The sequence below is a fragment of the Ylistrum balloti genome, unplaced genomic scaffold, assembly GCF_031769215.1.
Source record: "Ylistrum balloti isolate Yb309-2 unplaced genomic scaffold, AGI_CSIRO_Ybal_v1 Utg369876, whole genome shotgun sequence".
In the NCBI taxonomy this organism is placed as follows: domain Eukaryota; kingdom Metazoa; phylum Mollusca; class Bivalvia; order Pectinida; family Pectinidae; genus Ylistrum; species Ylistrum balloti.
The window spans coordinates 1,089,013-1,110,692 of record NW_026782016.1 but is presented as its reverse complement, the minus strand read 5'-3'; the positions used below and the strand labels follow the sequence as shown (position 1 = coordinate 1,110,692).

The window sequence follows — 21,680 nt, the reverse complement described above, 5'->3', positions numbered from 1 at the left end:
GCTACAATATCATGTTTCATAAACAACTTTGAAAAACCATCATAGGACGTAAACTTGACCCTTTCTTTTAGGAAATTGAAATAACAAAGAACGTTGAATTTTTGACGTGATCTGAAAAATGTCAATGCGCGGTGAGCTTGTCCCAAAATCAACGCGATTTGATTTTTTTTTTCAAACTGCGTATTTGTTTTCAAAGTAGGTTTTAACAATGCACGATTATATAGTATAGCATGATACCGAAATATCTATGACTACACAGCATCAAATTACATGTAATTTAATGGATAGGAAAGTTTTTTTAGTTGGCATAAGGTAGGTAAAAGCAACCAACGCATATCTATATTATTAACTCTAATGACGACAACGGTGAAAAATCTAGGTATGGTTGCACCTGACGCCACAGTGAAACAAGACATATATCAAACAACGTAAACACATACACATGAGTATTCGAGAATCTTGAGACACAAGTGATAAAATAGATCTTCCGATAAAACCAATTTTGATATCAAAATGTTAAAATCCAATGTATAAGATAGGAATAAACGTATTTTTTCTGCTTCGATTTTACTTCTCAGAAAAAAATGAAATGGTAAACATCAGTAAGAGATATACTTCAACATAGTTTAGAACGTCACCATGGCAACATGCGCAGAAGAGGTCAGTAAAACGAAGCTGGTAGTCGCCGCCATTGACTTTGGAACAACATATTCCGGATATGCTTTCGCCTTCCAGAAAGATTATTCTTCCGATCACCATAGTCTTCGGATCTATGGTATCATGTCTAAAAATGGATGTTCCCAAAAAGCTCCAACATGTGTACTCTTCAATCCACAAGGGAAGTTCGACTCTTTTGGATACGACGCTGAGAACAGATACGCGGAGTTGACGCTTACAAACGAGCACCAAGACTGGTATTACTTTCGCCGATTCAAGATGATGCTTTATAACAACCCTGTAAGTAATGAGCAATCTTAGCATAAACTGCTAAGTGCATGTCCTGTTTGAATAATGTGCGTCATTGAACATGTAAACAGGACAGAAAGCAAATTTGGTATGGTGGACAATTTGTGCTTCTTCCATAAAAAAAAAAAAAAATTAAAAAATCAGAGGTAACAGAGAGTTCCAAAAAGGTATATATATTTTTAGATGTAGTCTGATATTCGTCATATCTTTTAGCTACATAAGACAGGTGATCGAGTGGTGCATACAGTCAGTGGTGTGTAAAAGCATCCTAATGCTGACTGCAGTCGAATAGTTCCTCAAAGTCTTCAGTTCATGATCCATCCGTATAAGTATTGTTTTGATAAATAATTCTAAAGTATTAACCTGCATGTACACTTTGTCCTTATCACATACATTTCATAACCACCTTATTGATATTCTACAGAATATTACCTGGCATTCCATTCTTAAAGACGACAAAGGAAAATCTATGAACGCGATAAAGGTGTTCTCGGCAATTATTAGCTATCTACGGCAAGAAACACTGAGAAACATCAACGAACGTGTCGCAAATGTTGGAATAAAAGAGAATGAAATTAACTGGGTACTGACTGTCCCCGCCATCTGGTCTGACCAGGCCAAACAGTTCATGAGAGAGGCAGCGAAGAAGGTACTTCTTTTTTTTGGTTTGAATTAAATCATGTGAACAGCTTTACGTTGTAAATAATAACGATTCATTCGATTTTTTTTAAAAGATAAGAGTACATTATAGCAAAGTGCAAGACTTTCAATGTTGTAGATAGAAACATAGGCCATAACTGAAAAAACAAAGGCACTGGCGTGAACAACACCCCTTAATACAATTTCAGAAGAATCATATACAATATTGCCAAAAATTAATGAAACTGACCTTCGTGATTTCATCTTTTTGTGTGTTACTCACCAATGTGCAATTCACGACAGCGTCTTGGTTTGAAATTTAAAAGAATACAAGCTGAACATTTTTTTCAGGCTGGAATACATTCTGATCAGCTTGATATTGCCTTGGAGCCAGAGGCTGCATCTATATACTGTAAGCACATATCTGTGAGCAGGAGAGAGCGGCAGGAGACGCATGGCGCAGAAGGTGTTGGCTTAGAGGCGATGTGTCCTGGTACCAAATACTTGGTACTGGACGCAGGCGGTACGTATACTCTTAAACTATTGACTTAATTTAATATTTTACTGAGCAACTGATTGTCTACGTTGTTGCTTGTATAGCCTATTTAAGGGGAGTGAACCTTATGCAAGTGTAGCCCGCTTGCTCAAGGTTCCCTTCCCTTCGTGGTAACACATGTTGTACAGTACACATGCTCTACAAACTTACAAAACGATGAAGATTTGTATTTTCTGTGAACAAACGTATGTGGAATCGGACAGGTATGTATTTGTTGGGAATAACATAGTTCTCTAATGTCTCCATATGGAAGGTCCAAGAAAAACAGCGGATTGGTTGTGGAGAACTCTTTTCAGTTACAGTTAATTAGCATTGGAATATTTTATTCATATATGATATGAGAGTGACATTATCCTGTAACTATGGACACAGAATCATAGACTATTGCTGACTGAGATATATACATATATCCTACTGACTGACATTTTCGGTCTTCCGTGACTTTCTTATAGATAAATGGTTATGTTTACACTAATAAGGAAATCGGTCATAAACCTCCATAACATCTGTTGATTGGCCATTGATTAGTAAGAATGTCGTAATTACCTGTGGTGTTAGGATATGTTAGGCTAATAGAAAGTTGCCGTGGATACCAAACCCAAAGAACCCCATATATTTATGTCACTAGGAATGTAACTCACCAGAATAGAAAACAAATCCGAGATGCTAATATTTATTTTTACTTTTACAAAATATGGACTGTAAATCTAATTATTGGCAAATTCAAGACCAATTTCTTCCGTAAGAGCCGCCATTTATTCACTAGAGGCTAGTTCATTAACAAAGTCATGACTAAGGTGTACAATCTGTGTCCAATTTCCTCACTTTGACGGTGTTACGGCCTGTATGATATAAGAAGTCAAATTTAACTCAAGGAGCCGTGAAAGTTGACGACAGAAGCCGCTAAACCTGCTTATGACTGGATTTCTTACAACAATCGGGTCGTTATAGCCACTCTACTTTCATACCACTTTCATTTCAATTTCAGGTGGCACAATTGACATCACCGTTCAGAGGGTTCAAGAGAATGGTACTCTCCATCAGGTGTATATGGCAAACGGAGGAGATTGGGGAGGGACCAAAGTGGACGAGGCGTATGAGGCATTTTTAGAAGAGCTTGTAGGTCAGAACATTTGGGAGGCATTCAAAGCTAAATACATGGATTCCTATATTGATATTTTCCGTGAATTCGAAACAAAGAAGCGCACTATATCTCCAGATATTGAAAATAGGATAACCTTTACTGTTCCACCTGTTCTCCGTGACGTTTATGAAGAAATGAAAAATAGCCCACTCAGTACCACACAGGGTCATCACAGAAACCGAAAACTTATCTGGAAAGGTGACAGGTTGCGTGTCGATGTCACAGAAGCAAAGAAACTTTTCGAAACAACGTGTGCATTGATTGTAGCGCATGTCGAACGAATTCTTGATAAGGAGGAAACGGCTGGAACATCCGATATTCTGATGGTTGGAGGGTTTTCTGAGTCTCCAATGCTAAGCAATGCTATCAAAGAGAGATTCGGTCACACGAAAAGGGTGATAATTCCAGAAGAGGCGGGGCTTTCAGTCTTAAAGGGAGCAGTTCTGTTCGGGTTTGATACTCGGGTTGTATCTCTTCGTGTAATGAAACACACGTATGGTATACAATCATCTTCTCTGTTCAGGAAAAATCTGGACCCTGACATTACTAAAACTATGGTTAAAGGTAAACTGTACTGCGAAGACCGGTTCTCCAAGCATGTAAAGAAAGGTCAGTCCGTACGTATTGATGAAGAAACACAGACAATAGACTATCATCCTTTGGACGACAGGGAGGAAATGGCTGTTAAAGTGTATATAACAGACAAGTATGACCCAGAGTATTGTGATACAGAACTGTGTTCATATATAGGACAATTGCTAGTTTGTCTTCCAATGGACGTGCCTACATCTGACCGTGGCGTGAAAGTCAACATGAAGTTCGGGGGAACGGAGCTGTCTGTACGTGCCACAGTCATGGCTACGAATCAGACAACACATGCCGAGTTTCGTCTCCTAGAATAGAAACTCTGTCAGCTGCAGTTTATTACTGCATATATACTGCCCTTATATGAAATTCTACAATGCTATACTTATGAAATAATAAGATGTTACCGATTTCATAATTACCTGTCTAGTACAGGGGAAATTTAAAGAAAAATGTGCAATATTTTCTTTATATCGAAATAACAAACGCAATCTAAGTCTTTGATGTCGAATTTACGTTCAAGTCGTCATGGCAAACTTAGAATGTCAGTTAAATTAGCGAATGATATCCATGAAATGCATGCCCGTGCATTACACGTGTAATGGGATTCAGCTTACATAGTGTTAATTATAAAACAGTACCAATCAATTCTCTGTATTAATCCCATACTTATGGGTTGTTGCATCTCCCTAATTTCTCTGTATTAATCCCATACTTATGGGTTGTTGCATCTCCCTAATTTCTCTGTATTAATCCCATACTTATGGGTTACTGCATCTCCCTCTCCTAGTTCAGACCAACTAATGATTACCCTTACGGTAAATGTTCTTAAAGGGTAATATTAATAATAATAAATAATAATAATAATAATAATAATAATGATAAACTTTCACATAATCTGAGAGTAACGAACTTAATTACATCTTATATAATTGATATTATTAATCCAATGTGAAATATGAATATTGGGTAAAAGTACAGACTACAGTGTAAGTATTTAACAAACATTTTATATGGTTTCGTCGAATTGTTGCCATCAAAATCGTAGAACGTTGTCTACACATTTGTAGATGTTCAATCCAAAATGTCTACTCGTAGGGATCTATATGGACAGTGACTTTTACACAGTCAGACGGTCATTAATTATATATTGTAACAATTCGGTTAAAGTAAATCAGACAAGGCAAAATATAGTTCGAATTGGAAAAATCACACCACTTGTGTTGTTTGAAGAAATGAAACTATTACGTTCTATTTTAGAAAATATTGGTAAAAGAGGTACATGTGTGGATGGGGGAATTGTTTTCTGAAAGGAATGATACCCATTGCAATATCCATTAGATTCCACTGAAGACCAACAGATACAGACCGATCACACAACACTCTGGAGTTTCAGTAATTCATAGACTCGTTCTGATGGATAAATTTCGTGTTTTCTCAACAATTACCCTCGGACACAGTGCATTCAAGTGGGATTTTAGAATAAACAGACTTGTGTATCGTAACCTTTTAACGTATCCCAATTCTTATTGCCAAATAAGGGAGCGCTCCCTATATTGGTCCGGTATAACCACTGAAACAGGACGGGCTTGGAGAGTGGAATGTAATTTCATATTTAAAGTATTGTACAAAATACTGAACTGTTGAAGATTCCTCCATCGAGTTGAAAAAAAAAACAACAGTGATTGACAGATGATTGAATTTAGATTTTAGATACTAAAATGTCAGTATTGAAATAAAGCAAGTGAATATTCCAAGTATTGATGAGCATGATCCCCTGTAATTTGGTACCTAAGAGGAACTCATAAGTTGTCTACAATCAAATTCATTGTAATCTACTGTATTCTCACAAAGTACAGGAAAAAACACAAACACGCACAATGTCAATATCAGCGATCACACGCATCTTTCTTTTCGTCAACACATATATCTCACACCACAACCTTGATCCTCACATCTGATGAAACGTACTTATCCGGTGTTACAAGAGCACTTATACTTTTGGAAGTCTTCCTTGGAGAAGCGACGCATGATTATTTTTTTTCAAACCATGCAGAAGTCTAAGTCTGCAGGGCAAATTGGAAATTGAAAAGCATTATTGAGATAATTACATATCATATGCACACCCCGATAAGATCCAAGGCGAGTCGGGAAAGTGACAACATGGTAAATACTACAAGCAGAACAAGGATTCAGCAGTCAGTCATAAGGATAGGGGATGTGAGATGTGAATCATTAGGACTAGGGCTAGGTAGTTTAATGTTGTAAATGGATTTAGTAAGATCAACAATACAATGTTTTATAGATATAATGATCGGTCTGCCTAAAACAATACAATGTTTTATAGATATAATGATCGGTCTGCCTAAAACAATACAATGTTTTATAGATATAATGATCGGTCTGCCTAAAACAATACAATGTTTTATAGATATAATGATCGGTCTGCCTAAAACAATACAATGTTTTATAGATATAATGATCGGTCTGCCTAAAACAATACCATGTTTTATAGATATAACGATCGGTCTACCTTAAACACAACTGCTACAGCCTACATTTATGTGAGACATTTTCGAATGCAACCGAGGGGAGTAGAAGATTTTGGTGACGGATAGGATTCACATACAAGGAAGTCTGCTGATGGTAATCAGTACTATTTCGTTGTTGTGCTATATATATATTCTATAGAATTATGTATACTTTCACAACAGTACAGAATCCCTACCACCATTATCTACACACAGAATCCCTTTATATATATCAGGTATCTATCTTAATTAAATATCTCTCTTATATTCAGGTATGGAAGATGTTTTCATTGCGTACATACGTACATCGATCATTAAGTATATGTACGTTGTGTGTAACTACTCATTTTTTGTTGGGTGGCCTTTGCATCGAAGTTATATCGGATAACTGAAGTAACTTACATATGTGTACATATGTAACTTGAATTCATACCCTCTATCGTAGTTTCATCACATACACAACTTACAAAATGAAATTTCGAAAAATCCATTCTTAACCTGCACATAGAATATCAACCTCGAATTTAATTACACAGTGCAACATATGATACAAGTAAGCACAGACGGAAAATTAAAAACAGCCCTGGTCGGACAGAAACGATATTCGGGATATTAGCTGTGTAATGTATATATAAATCGAAAGTGGGAAGTTAAAACGCTGTCCTCTGAGGCGTGCAACTGTCAATTTATTCCCGATACCCGACATTGTGATGACGTATACCTGGGCAACTGGGAAGTGAATTGTCAAATCAGGAATTTAAAAGGGAAGGATTCACTTTGAATAGTGGGAGACAGGCGTGTACACAGTTTTCTGGGACGGGTGAGTAACAGTTTGTGCAACATATCATTAAAGTGTGTGAGATTTCTGCTCCCGGTAAACAACCTCGAATAAAACGATAGGAAATCAATGGCGATGCTCGTCCTAGCTTCCACACGTACACATGTGTATAAATAAGCATATGAATTAATAGAGATGAATAAAATAAACGAAACTAGAAAATGTGAATGAGAAAAGTAAGATTCGACGAACATAACATATTGAAAATAGTATCATTTCTTCTACATCTTAGAATTTCTATTTTTTAACTTCCGTATGCAGTATCTACTTTCGTTTTGTATATTGAATACATTATGTAGTCTGCGTGTTTATACACGTTGTGTGCCATCACAGGGGCTTGTAACAATGTCTCTAGAGATGGCGGATTGTATAGTATACTACATTTATAATAGTCTAGTAAAGGGAACCAACTAAATACGATAGTGCTATAGTTAGCTTGATTTATATTAATTGACCTTGGTTTCAGCAAACAGATATATAGCCCTAACGGAGAATTCGCCGGTCTTCTTTCACTTCACAGTGACCGACAGGCGTGTAAGTTTAGTGTGCAGTATTTCGGTGTAGGTTATGTATTTCAGATAATTTGATACTAAAGATGTAAAAATTGAACATTATTTGTACGAATATCTTCTGAGGATGATGAATATTCCTCTAGCATTTCGTTGGACCTCTTTACCAGTTATAGTGTACTATACAAACCCTCATTACCCAGAAATATTGTTACAGATCACTGTGTGCCTTGAATAGTCTGATATCCCCATTACTATAATAGATACTTAAATATGTATGACGTCTGATAAGATATACTGTTCGGAAAAAAAAACATGTTATAATGTACAATGCTTCCAAACAAGTTTTTTTATTTCCACTGGATACCAGTTTAAAGCTTTTTCGTTTGTTTGTTTTTCGATCAATTCATTTAAACACCTAACGTTTTCTTCAATGCCGTGTTTATTTGGTAGACCGATGGTGTTGCTAAGTGACAGTGAACTAGGCAATGCACAATGTATCTATATTTATGTATCTGCACACTACGACAAGAAACGACACAACAATGAATATGAATGAAAAAGGCCACCCTTACAGAGAGAGTTACTTTGTATCTATTTATGAAATTAAAAACATATCTTACAGTTAAATAAACCATCAAATGAACAAAAAACAATTTTTTTTCAGTAGTTATAATAAAAAGCCAATGTGGGGTTAACAAGGTGTTGCTAAGTGACAGTGAACTAGGCTATGCCCAATGTATCTATATTTAAATCATTATTGTTGGACTAATGAGCACTCTAGTTATATACATTAAATAACTATTTTATCAAACCACAGGAGCTTTTCACCATGGCATCATATTTAGAGGAAGATGACGTTGAAAAGATTATAGTAGCCGCTATAGATTTTGGCACCACTTATTCCGGATATGCTTTCGCATTCCGAAATGATTGTGCGAACGACGCACTCCGCATCCAAGGAAACATCTGGAACAGTGGATCAAGCGTTGGAGTCTCTCTTAAAACTTCGACATGCGCACTTTTCACCCCAGATAAGAAGTTCCATTCCTTTGGGTTCGATGCTGAAGACAAGTATGCTGACCTAACCAATGACAATGAGTTCCACGACTGGTACTACTTCCGGCGGTTCAAGATGATGCTGTATAAGAACCCGGTAATATTTTCATACATTTAAAACAAGTATCGTATGCACGATTTTTCCTTCAGTGTAGTTTGTATCCCTCCACAGGACGAGAACCCACAGGGTTTCTGATAAAATACAGTATATTAGATACTGAAATAGGAAATTTAATATTAGTCTCAAAAATCGCCAGATAATGTATAATGTATTAGTTTATTTCATTTCGATTTTCTTTTTACCTGTGAAATATCCAGGATCTGTGAAACATGCATATACCAATACACACAAGGATTATTTCAGAATCATTTGCAAATGAGTCATTGGAACACCTATATCGTCAGCTTATTTTTCATGTGTGCACGTGTCACTTGAAATATGAATACAGGTGTCACCTGTACATGTGTCACTGTGTGTTTTCAAGTCAACTGTACACGGGTCACGTGAAATATGTATACATGTGTCACTTGAATATGTGTCACTGAATTATGTGTACATATGTCACCTGATTAGGTTTCATTGGAATATGTGTACATGCGTCATTGGAAATATGAGTACAGGTGTCACCTGTACACGTGTCGCTGGAATTATGTGTACATGTATTACTTGTATACGTGTCATTGCGAATATGTACTGTCGATTTAACTTCCCCTTGCCTGTACACGTGTCAGTATGAATATCTCTGTTGCCATGTTTTTATTGGCCGTAAATATAACTGAGAATGCATGTGTTTGCACAATATATCCTATTAGAATATAGAAAGCATACTATGTCAATGAGTTGCGTAGTATCTGACTGATACTCTCGTAGACCTACAATAAACATAAGATTGTCATTAATAAATTATATCTAATATAATATAGATCGCTGATACAGTAATACATGTTCGTCCCCGGTCACATTCGCCTTCCACCACTATATATGTAGTAATATTTGATATTTTATCTTATGAATAAATACATCCTAATTAAATTTTTCTTAACGTTTGTACTCGTTTTAGAATATTTCTCGCCAGTGCACACTCGAGGATGACAAGGGTAATATTATGAATGCCATGGATGTATTTACGGCGATCATCCATTACCTACGTGGACACATGCTTCGTGCAATGCATGAGCGATCAATCAGTGAAGGTATCAAAGACGAGGAGGTCCATTGGGTTCTTACTGTTCCAGCCATCTGGTCTGATAAAGCCAAGCAATTTATGAGAGAAGCTGCCAAACAAGTATGATTGCCTATGATATGTATGATATTGTTTTCCTTTTTTGGATGCCAGGTACAGACAGAGGACATGATATCTCGTACAACTGGCTTCCGTTATTTCGTTTTGGTCATTTCTCTTCACCATTTCCCCTCCTTTGAACTTTCTTTTTGTTGTTTGTCTCTTGTTTGTGGGTGTTTTTTGTTTTGTTTTCGTAGTATGATATCCAGTTGACTGAACGGTCACCTACACGTCGCAGACTTTTTTTATTGTTGTTGTTGTTGTTGTTTGGTACGCTAAAGATAGGGGCTTCCTTAAAGCGTGTCTAATGTACCGTGAAAAAATTAGCAATCATCTGGATCCTTTTGACCCCCCCCCCCCCTTCCCCCAACCCAAAGTGGCTACCAATGGGTTATTATACCTGGTAAATATAGTACAAGTGTCTGAAAGGGTTGATTTTAAGACCATGCCCCAATTTTTCTTGGTACCCCTTACAAGAAACCCTTTTAGATACTTATTATAACCTACTGGTAGTCATTTTGGGTGGGGGTTCAAAAGGAACTCTTTCTCTGGAAATTACGTAATAGCAAATAATGCATTACCTTATCTGTTTCATAAGTTACCAAGCTTAATTCTAAATAATTCGTCATTTGACTGAAAGAAGATTTTCGGCATCGCTGAAATATTTAAGATTATTATGAACATTACTGAAATGACATAATGAAGTCTGCACAAACAGTGACACAATGTCTTTTTGTTTGTTTTTGTTTAAATGTTTCGAACTAGAACGACATAGGCGTATTACAAACAATTGTTGCTCAAATCATTTTAACACACATTGATTGAGTGTATAATAACCGCTTATAAAATGTACTTGTTCATTAGGCCGGCATCAGATCTGACCATCTTGACATAGCTCTGGAGCCGGAGGCGGCATCGATATACTGCAAGCACATTCCGATAGGAAAGCGTGGACAGGAACAACACAGAGAAAACGAAAACATTGCTGGCTTAGAAGCAATATGTCCTGGTACCAAGTATTTGGTGCTGGACGCAGGGGGTGAGTGTCCGATGTGATTTCGGACAATTAGTGTCCGCTTGTCTTTGCCGTTGTAAAGACAATACATTGTCTTTTGTTATAGTTTACATACATTCTGTATATCTTTGATATTCATCACGGAAATCTGGCTAATGAACGATACATGTAAATATATAAGAATAGCTGATTTTAATACATTAACCATTTTTCAGTAACCCAATATCAACCGATTTTGACCTGTATTGAAGAAAAATATTTTTGAATATCGTCTTTAAAATTGTAGGGTCATACGTTACAGCATAAAAGATAATATCATGGGCTTGTTTATTAAAAGAGAAAAAATATATAGCATTTTGTGAAAATGAAAACTATTTGTTAGATGATAGTTAACTTGTTGTCCACATATACTTTCTTTGGTTTTAGGTGGAACAGTAGATATCACTGTACAACAGGTTCAGAGCGACGGATCTCTCCACCAGGTATATATGGCGAACGGCGGAGACTGGGGAGGAACCAGAGTAGACGAGGCATATGAACAGTTTCTCATAGACTTGGTTGGCGGCGAAGTATGGGACGCATTTAAATTAAACCATAGAGATTCCTACTTAGATATTGTTCGTGAATTCGAAATCAAGAAGCGAACTATCACGCCGGAACTCGACCAAAAAGTCACATTCAAAGTCCCAATAGCTCTTAATGAGGTCTACCAGGACATGAAAGGGGAGGGGCTACGCGAATCCTTGTCGCAGGGACGAAAAGGAAGAAAAATTGCATGGATCGGCGACAAAATCAGAGTCGATGCCTCTGAAGCAAAGGCATTGTTCGAAACTACATGCGAGGTGATCGTAGAACACGTCGAACGAATTTTTGATGAAGAAAACGCGGCTGGAACATCTGTTATTCTGATGGTTGGAGGGTTTTCCGAGTCTCCAATGCTACGACATGCAGTGAAAGAAAGATTCGGTCACTCGAAGAAAATCGTAATTCCCCAGGATGCTGGATTGTCGGTCCTGAAAGGAGCAGTGCTATTCGGATTTAACACTAAAGTAATTTCTACGCGTGTGATGAAACACACTTACGGTATTCAAGTGTCAGAAGAGTTCAGGCAGGGTGATCCAGAGAATAAGAAATCAACAGTAAAAGGGAAATTGTATTGTGATGATCGGTTTAGCAAGCATGTTGCTAGAGGACAGTCAGTTGACATAGGGGAAGCAACCGAGCCTCAAGATTATCACCCGTTGACTGATGAAGCTACGAAAATGGTCTTGAGAGTTTACATATCCGAGAAAGATGAGCTTAAGTACTGTGAGACTGATAATTGTACATATATCGGAAAGATGCTGGTGGATCTTCCAATGGATGTCCCTGCATCGGACCGAGTAGTATCGGCAAGACTTAAGTTTGGTGGCACAGAGCTATCCGTGGAGGCAAAAGTGAAAAAAACCGAGAAAACCACAAATGCGCAGTTCGAACTTTTGGAGTAATCAATATTTTTGTTCTTGGCAAACTAAGATTAAACGCATTTCCATGGCATTGAAATGATCTATATGATAGAATTTTTATAAATTATATAAATGAAATTCCCGAGAGAGAAAAAAATTAGGAAAACTGTACTGGCATATTTTGTATAATAATTCACCTCTAGAATACCATCATGTTACCTAATCGAAAATTTGTATACGTTTAGGCATATAGGCCTTAACTGCCGGAAAGGGTAAATTCATAGTAAATTGTATAATATTGTAATAATGACGGAAAGTGCAGCCTATCCCACAATCATGACGGAAAGTGCAGCCTATCCCACAACTATGACGGAAAGTGCAGCCTATCCCACAATCATGACGGAAAGTGCAGCCTATCCCACAATTATACCGGAAAGTGCAGTCTATCCCACAATTATGACGGAAAGTGCAGCCTATCCCACAATTATGACGGAAAATTCAGCCTATCCCACAATTATGAAAACATAAACATACTCTGCCTGCTGAATGTGTTGTATTTCGTGACTTTGAATGCTATATAAGAGATAATATGTCCTGTCTGCCATCAGACTATGAGATATTGTAAAGGTTTCTGAATATGATATTCTATTACGACAGTCTTCGTATTATAGAAGTATTGCTTGAAAGTGATTTTTGCTCTATCAAACAATTATGCTTATTCAAAATAATGATAAAACTCAATGTACGAAAATCAAGTAGGTTGGTAGCAAACGAAAGTATAGTTTATCGGTTGTAGCTGTTTGCTATGTTCCTAATTAGGACGTCGTTAGAAAAGGACATATATATAACAGATAAGGGTTTCTTATTGAATAACCTGCTCGGCTTACTTGGCTCATATACCATTGTGCGACGTCTATCATGCGTCTTTATGGCGTTAGATTCCCTTAAAACGACCAATCCGTAATAACCATGAGACCTAGAATCATGATATTTGGCTGTTATGTTCGTTGGTTGAAGCCCAACAACGTTTGTGGACAGAAATAACCTTAATCTATTGTCAAATTGGCTAAATTTATGAGAAAAAAACCCTGACAACTTCAGCTCAAAGAATCATAATAATTGACAGGTTTTAGATTTTTTTTTTATCTATTTCTTTTTTTACATTGTATAGGGGAGAGAGATACGAGCCAATTTGGCCTCTTGTTTATATCACCGTGGCAACGATTTTTTTTTTATAAATACATGTACATTTATATGTTTTAAGAATATGCTTGCTTTTATGTAACGGTTTTACTACATACCTACATATCGATGCATTATGAAATATCGACTATTTTTTTTTTTATTTTCAGAACTCGCATTTGATTCCCTTTTGACTAAATCAGTGAAATTCGACTTTTCCTGATGTTGTAACCGATTCAAGACAAAGAGAACTTGTAAACTCATATTAACCTCATTTTCCTATATGTGTGCCTGAACCATATCAATCAGATAACTGAATAAAAATCGGAAACAATGCATTCTCTTTTTCCTTCCCCTACCCATTCCTTCTCCAAACCTAATGGTATAAGGGAGATAACTCGAAGTTAGAAAATGAAATAGTGTAATTGCATTTCAAAGATCGAACTAAAAACCGGTAATTCAGGGTCTTTGAGAAACAACATCAGTAATGCCTGTTTAACTTGTATTCACATCGATCATGCGTTATGTTTTTAGTGTAAGACAGGTACATTGGATAAGATAAGGATTAGAAATATTTAATACACTTTAAGCAATGTCTGCAAATATAATATTCACAGATAGTATCAATTTAATTTTTCTTGTGGAATACGTAATAAGATTTAAAACGAGTAACATTAACTTTCTCATTAGAATATATTTGTTTTGCCATCTCTTTCTGCTGATAAGTGTTTCAAACACAGTTTATTGCACACACTGTGTGAAATCCTTCTTCTTAACCCAGTCATTGTTTTCATGGTTTGTGTTCGCAAATGGCATTACACCAGCTGTTATGTCACTTGACATATTCGTCACCTTATTAAGACAAAAAAAACTGAAGTGACATATTAGTAATTCATTATGATTAATCGGTAATCGACCAATAGAAATGTACCTTCTTATATTAAACTCTATATGACATTGAAAACTACTTGTGTGAGAGTGTGGACACGGGAAATGTTGTTTTGAATGCAGAATAGATGTGTGCGGTAAACATGTACATAGAATTGGTTCACAAAACGATAGACGTACTTGTGTCAAAACAATAGATATCAATATATTTATAAGTTGGGTATACGTCAAGCTGATTTAGATTAAAAAGTGATGAAACGACGGCAAAACAGAAACAAAGAAAATACATATATGGAGACCCTTTCAAAAGTCCAAGTAAAGAAAGTCTAGACGTTCCGAGAGAGTAAAAGTCAAATACAGCTAAGTCAATGCATGTGAGAAGTGATGCGTTCTGAAAAAAAGGTTAACAACATAATATACTAACGGTCATCATAAACATCTAGCTTTATATCGTACACAGAGAAATGCCATGATGAGATCATAGTGGTGAACACCAAACTCTCCCTTAGCCTACATTCACTGGCATTTTTGCGGCGAAAACCTGTCTTGTTATTTCATCTGTTAGCAGGCGTTAACACGCACGGAAATAGAATTATTTTAAAAAAAAAGTAGAAATATTATCATACAGAAATGGGAAATTCTTAATATGGAAATCGGAAAGATCTAACACTTGAATTGCATTGGAAAGGCTGGCAATTTTAAAGTCATGAAGAATAGTTTTTCGCTGATTAACTGCTTAAATCGATCTTTTCCTACGACGAGACCTACAAAGACAACTTTCGACCAAGCTGATTTCAGTTTTCCTACAGCAAATTCCCCATTTATTGATAAAAACAGGTGTTATTTCATTGGGTTGATAAGAAAGCAATAGACGCTTATCCTTTGTGTGCTTTTAGTTTAAATGGTTATTCTGTTGATATGTGCTGTGTTCTTTTTGTTTTCTTTTACATTTGGTTTTTGTGTTGTTTTTATTTACTTGGAGGATCGGCAATATGGCAGTGTAGATGTTACAACAGCAAGGGATAGTTATGGAAGACCATTTCCCCAACTGGTCAGCACCGATTGATCGACCTCCCATCAAGTATAATCAGGGTTAGTCATATGGCCAGCAAATCCGTAATTCAAGGTGGCTTATCGTCACCGTAAAATTAGTATGAGAATTGAAACAAACCCAAACGTTAATGTTATATCCTTTGAATTTCATCAAAGTTTATCATCGGGAACTGAACCCATGATAAAAGTCAAAGCAGTAATGAAATAGAGGTGCTACACGCGGGATTTATATCGCTGTATCTGTAATGTAAAGGATGTACTTGGGTTGTGATATTGCTGAGATTGAAATTCCGCGCGTAACATTTGATGTGTAGAGTTTGTGTGATGCCGTTATTGTTTTTAGAAATGTAGAATTTTTTGACAGAGATTTACAGAGATATACACATATAAAGAGAAAAAGGAAAACGGCGTACATTCAAATTCTAAATGACCACATGTTCTGATATGATATTGAAACAGTTTTTTTATCATTGAACATTTTTGGTTATACATGTATATAGATATGGTAATGAGTATGATAAATGCTTTTAGCCTTTTAGTCGACGAGAAATATTTATGCAATCTCAACCCCCCTCTCTCTCTATATATATATCTAAAAAATATATCTACATGGTTGATATAAAACATTTTTGATATTTTGATCACCATCTTCCATACAGCAACTCAGGACGTTTTTTTTGTCCGTTACAAAAGATGTCTTGTTGATACATTACACATTTATATATGTTGAAAGGCGAAGATAATCCTTGGTGCATAAGATGTGATGAGCCATTCACCGTTAAGCATTTTTTATTGGACTGTAGTGACCCTCTGTCTACTCGAGAACGTTTTTATCGTAACATTACATGTCCAAAATCCCTTTTTGAAACTGTTGAGATCTGTAAAATTCTACATTATCTGAAAGATGTTGGTCTATATAATAGACTATGACGTTCCGTTTTAATCGTTTGTGTTAACATACCCATTTAAGGTTTTTAACATTTGTCTTTTACCTTTTGGTTTGTTTAATGTTATTTCCTTTTGGATCGCTGTGTGTTTTACTGTTTGATGGCCCTTATGGCCTTTTATGTGTTGACGGGCCGTTAAGTATGTAATAAAAAAAATAATAATAATATTGTTGATACATAAAATAAATATTATAACTAGAATTAATAATTTTCAAAAAATGTTAAATATTGTTGGGGAAAGGCTTAATATAAGTTTGATATCTTTGCCCCATCCCTTTGTATGATTTGATGCAACAGATCAAATTAAATCAAACAAGAATTATTTGTCGCTCTTAATCGGCGTGCGACGCGGACTTGGTCTAATTTGAGATGCGAGAGAAAACGTACTTTTCATTTTGGCTAGTTTGTTAAGAAAAATGTATTTATGCCAAATGTGTTCTTTAGTCATTATAGTTTTTATAACACACGATCCATTTAGAAGTAAGATTATCTAGAGTCACTATAACCTTGAAGCGTTACATATCCTTTGATACAAGTAAAAGGAAAATGTGTTTACAAATGCGGAGCGCCCTGAGGCGTGTTCGGTTTCGTAACTACCTCTTAATATACAAAAAAACAACAATAATTACCTTTAAAGTGATCATTACACTTCTTCAAACTTCTCTCTCGGCAAGTACATACAAAATACATTGAACTTTTAAAGACATCAAACGAGTATAGATAGTACGTACCTAAGGCATGATTTAAAACAATGACTTCTCAATACAAACAGTTTGAACGGATAAAATAATTTCAAACACAAATATAGAATCATAAACAGGTTGGCAAGTGGGCTGTACTTTTTCCATGATGTCTCCTGAAATCTACATGGCATTCGTTTTGTTTATCTTGGCGTTAATCTGCTGAAATCTACGTGTCAATCTATCTACAGCAAGAAAGTGACATATTGAACAACGATGAAGTACATAGTGCAGGTATGATTTAGCTTGCTGTGTATCTAGAAGTATACATTTAAAGATGCTCAATATAAAACCTTTTTCTAAGTTTAATGTGATGAGGATATAATGGAAAATGTAATAAGTGAGCAGGTATTTCTTTAAAACATTACGTAAAAATGTGCTCGTGCTAGTGTTCTGTGATGTCGCGTAATTTCAGCCAATCAGATCTGTTTTACACATATCTGGCCAATTACGCGAAAGTGCAATACGAAGTATTTTTTTTTTAAGATGTTGTATTCATGCCGCTGTGGTAAATATTATGGATGAGGATTCAATTTAAATGGCACAGGGTCATCATGAAATTAACACACACACGCACACACCACCACCTCCACTCACACAGAGTCAACTGCTTGAGAATAGACAATGTTACTTGAAGTACATTGAATTTATTTCAAAATATTTAAACACTCTTGAAGGACATCTCGACATATATAAGGAGTAATAATGATATATATATAAATACATATATACGAACAGAATTAGTTGTATATCATGCAATGATTAAAAACAATAATTTACTATCATTATTGCGTTATAGGGGATTTAAGTTATGTCTACTTTTTCTTTATCATCTTGTCGTGAAATAAAATTTAATAGTTTTGTCTTAGGTATACTTCATAACTAGCCTCTACTTATGTATGTTTCGGAACTCTAACCTTAATCTTTCATATCAGACATCACCACTTGGGTTAGCCATCCTCTTTTGTATTTGTGTCGGCATCTCTTCTGGCTCCGATCAAAGCGAGGACGATTGTGGCGTTATATACGTGGACAAAACGGAGGTGGACAAAAAGAACTATGTATATGAACCTTTACGGACTCTGGAATATTTTTCTCAGTGGTAAGTGTGTCTCTATTTGGTATGTCTCCAAATGCTTAGGGTGTCTGTGTGTGATATGTTTGTCTCTGTGGTGTTTCATGGATAAGTGTGTCTCTCTGTGGTAAGCACGTCTCTCTGTGGTAAGTGCGTCATTCTGTGGTAAATGTGTCTCTGTGGTTAGTGTATCTCTGTGGTAAGTGTGTCTCTCTGTGGCAAGCGCGTCTCTCTGTGGTAAACGTGTCTCTGTGGTAAGTGTATCTCTGTGGTAAATGTGTATCTGTGGTAAGTGTGTCTCTGTGGTGAATGTGTCTGTGTGGAAAGTGTATCTTTGTGGTAGGAACGTCTCTCTGTGGTAAGTATATTTGTGTCTCTGTGGTATGTGTGTCTCTCTGTGATAAGTGTATCTCGCTGTGGTAAGGGTGTCTCTATGTGTTAAGTTTGTCTCTCTATGGTGTCTCTTGGATAAATGTGTCTCTGTGGTAAGTGTATCTCTGTGGTAAGTATGTCTCTGTGGTAAGTGTATCTCTGTGGTAAATGTGTCTGTGGTAAATGTATCTCTGTGGTAAGTATGTCTCTATGGTAAGTGTATCTCTGTGGTAAGTATATTTCTGTGGTAAATATGTCTGTGGTATGTGTGTCTCTCTGTGATAAGTGTGTCTCGCTGTGGTAAGAGAGTCTCTGTGTGTTAAGTTTGTCTCTCTGTGGTGTCTCTGGGATGAATGTGTCTCTCTGTGGTAAATGTGCCTCTGTGGTATGTGTCTCTGTGGTAAATGAGTCTCTGGGATAAGTGTGTCTCTCTGTGGTATGTCTCTTTGTGCTTAGGGTGTCTCTCTGTGGTGTCTCTGGGATAAAAGTGTCTCAGGGATAAGTGTGTCTCTCTGTGGTAAATGTGTCTCTCTGTTGTAAATGTTAGAAGAAATACACTGTAAGTACTGAAGCAGGTCTTTAATAAATTTGTAATACAAATGATCCGAGGGTAAGAAATTCGTGCCAAGTTCCTGTGGTACAGTGAATGGTTTAATCTATGCACGTTACGATATATTCATTGATCTTCAAATAATTCACTCTCATAAACTACTAAGTTTCTGTATACGTATGAAAATATATGAACTTCTTTTTACAACGCGAAATGTTTTAAATAAACAGACAATACAGCAAAAAATCCACGTGTTCATTGAAATGTAGGGAAAGGATGACGTCGAGACTTCGTGAGAACTCCAGGGCGTTTAGCTATATACATCGACTGTCAAAGGTTGAGGAGGAAGATCCGCATCCATCAACGTAAGTTTATATATAAACCAGTGAACAGGAATATTTGCTATAACATGTGTAGTTAATTGCGGATGAGAACATTTAGAAATTCTTATTGATAAAGATAAATAGGCATAACGGAAATAATCTCGTTATTTGCAGACATATATAGGGCTTATGACATACATACAGAATGGTACGTGGCACAGTGTGTACACGTAGGAGACTATCCCCTATTTAACCTTAACTACGAAAGTGTTGTTACACTTGGGTAAAACAACAAGTCTGACAACCTTTAACACCAACATAGAATAAAATATTTTGCTTTTCCATGAGTTGTCGGGCTGGCCCGTCAGTGTGCATAACGTCCCCAAATAGATGACAATTATCATTTCATACGTGTTAAGTAGTGCATACAAATAACCGTCAAAATGTAATATAAAACCTAAGTTTTCTTTTTGTTGTTAACTATTGTGTACTCTGCATATTTTAACCGATACTTTCAACACGACGCGCTAATGCGCATCATTTAAAATCGCTGTAAAAATGCAGTTTACACACCGGTAAACAATAAAAATTAAATAAATATATATATATTATATTCAATTATATTTACTTTTACACCTAAATATTTTACAACAGGGGGACGCCTGTTTGTCCAAGTGAATCAAAGAAAATACATGGATATTTCAAACATGACGGTAAAGTACTGTGTTTGGTAGCAAGACCGGATCTGCAAAATGTGCAGGAGATAACCTGCACAAGGTAAATACAGGATAGATAACATATGGATATTGTTTTCTATAAATAAACCAATGCTTGCTTTTTATTAGCTTTGATTACAATGCTAATTGTCCGTATGACGACTTCCCTATGAATAGGTTTTGATAGAGTTTTGATAACTTGTAGAATACATATTTTTGACGTTCCAATTAAACAGTTTTTGCAAATTTATGCTTTTAATGTGGCTAGATATAAATCGTTTCCATGTTTTGATTACCCTGGAAAAAAGTAAAACATTCTGTACCCTATCAAACTTTTGCATGCATTTCAAAGGCGAAGACACAGTATGTGACCCTAGATTTTGTTACTAAAAGTATCGTTTTGAATGGTCAATTTAACCAGGAAAGGGATATTTCCGTAAAAGAGGGTACACAGTTTTGCAGAACAGAATATTTCTATCATATCACTGGCAATATACGAAATATCAAAAAATCATTCCCGTTAGTTTTTTAAATATCAAGCGATTGATTAAAATTTTCACGGACATTTTATTTCAATGATAAAATGTGCATTCAATTGTTGTTTTATAGGGAATATTGCTGTGACAATGCCTCGCGATGTTCGGAAAGTGGAGTCTTTACACAAAGGTTTCTCGTGTTCTGTGACTTTTTCATTCCGGACAAAGATTATTACTTTGACATAATTCAGGACGATCCTAATCTGTGTAACACTGACGCCCTCATCGAGGATCAAGAAAGCCCAGATCGGAGAAGGCGTTCCTCCTCTACCACACACACCGGCTATTTCGCTTTCAAATTCTCTGAATTCGCTTCCACTTGTTCTTGTGGTCTTTGTTACGAAATATAAGTCATGCCAGAGTTTGTGAAGGAACATTCATGAACAGTGATAAATAAACCAATTATGAAAGCAATTAGCAAATTATCAGCAATTCATTTTTCATTCATTATCTATTTTTTCATAGTTTTCATTGGTAAACATTGTGAGCGTGGTTTTTGAAAGATTAACAATTTTCTCTGTTAGAAGAAATGTTTTGAAGCAAAAAAGTAAATCATGTTTTTACCTAACCAGAACTTGAACATGTAATCAACGTGGGTTTAAAAAAAAAAGTTTGATTCTAGAAATTACGAATGGCATGCTTTATTTAAATATTCATTCATTTTCTGATAAGAACTTCAAATAGTTTAACATGTATGGAATGTACATTTGCTTTAACTATCGCATGTG

The 21,680-nt window shown here is 36.0% G+C and overlaps 3 protein-coding genes across 3 annotated transcripts; all 3 read left to right on the top strand.

Moving 5' to 3' along the window:
- Nucleotides 1-639: 639 nt before the first annotated feature.
- On the top strand, nt 640-4,207 carry LOC132546181 (heat shock 70 kDa protein 12B-like). Its single transcript, XM_060209889.1, has 4 exons — nt 640-957; nt 1,391-1,615; nt 1,957-2,128; nt 3,150-4,207. The coding sequence occupies exons 1-4, from the start codon at nt 640-642 to the stop codon at nt 4,205-4,207; spliced, it is 1,773 nt and encodes a 590-aa protein (XP_060065872.1).
- A 2,954-nt stretch (nt 4,208-7,161) lies between these two features.
- LOC132546174 (heat shock 70 kDa protein 12A-like) lies at nt 7,162-12,641 on the top strand. Its single transcript, XM_060209883.1, has 5 exons — nt 7,162-7,241; nt 8,589-8,924; nt 9,889-10,113; nt 10,975-11,149; nt 11,552-12,641. Exons 2-5 carry the CDS (start codon nt 8,601-8,603, stop codon nt 12,610-12,612), a joined length of 1,785 nt encoding a protein of 594 aa, XP_060065866.1. The 5' UTR covers nt 7,162-7,241; nt 8,589-8,600; the 3' UTR covers nt 12,613-12,641.
- A 4,955-nt stretch (nt 12,642-17,596) lies between these two features.
- On the top strand, nt 17,597-21,302 carry LOC132546221 (uncharacterized). Its single transcript, XM_060209930.1, has 5 exons — nt 17,597-17,614; nt 18,316-18,482; nt 19,647-19,742; nt 20,355-20,477; nt 21,026-21,302. The coding sequence occupies exons 1-5, from the start codon at nt 17,597-17,599 to the stop codon at nt 21,300-21,302; spliced, it is 681 nt and encodes a 226-aa protein (XP_060065913.1).
- The last annotated feature ends 378 nt before the right edge of the window (nt 21,303-21,680 follow it).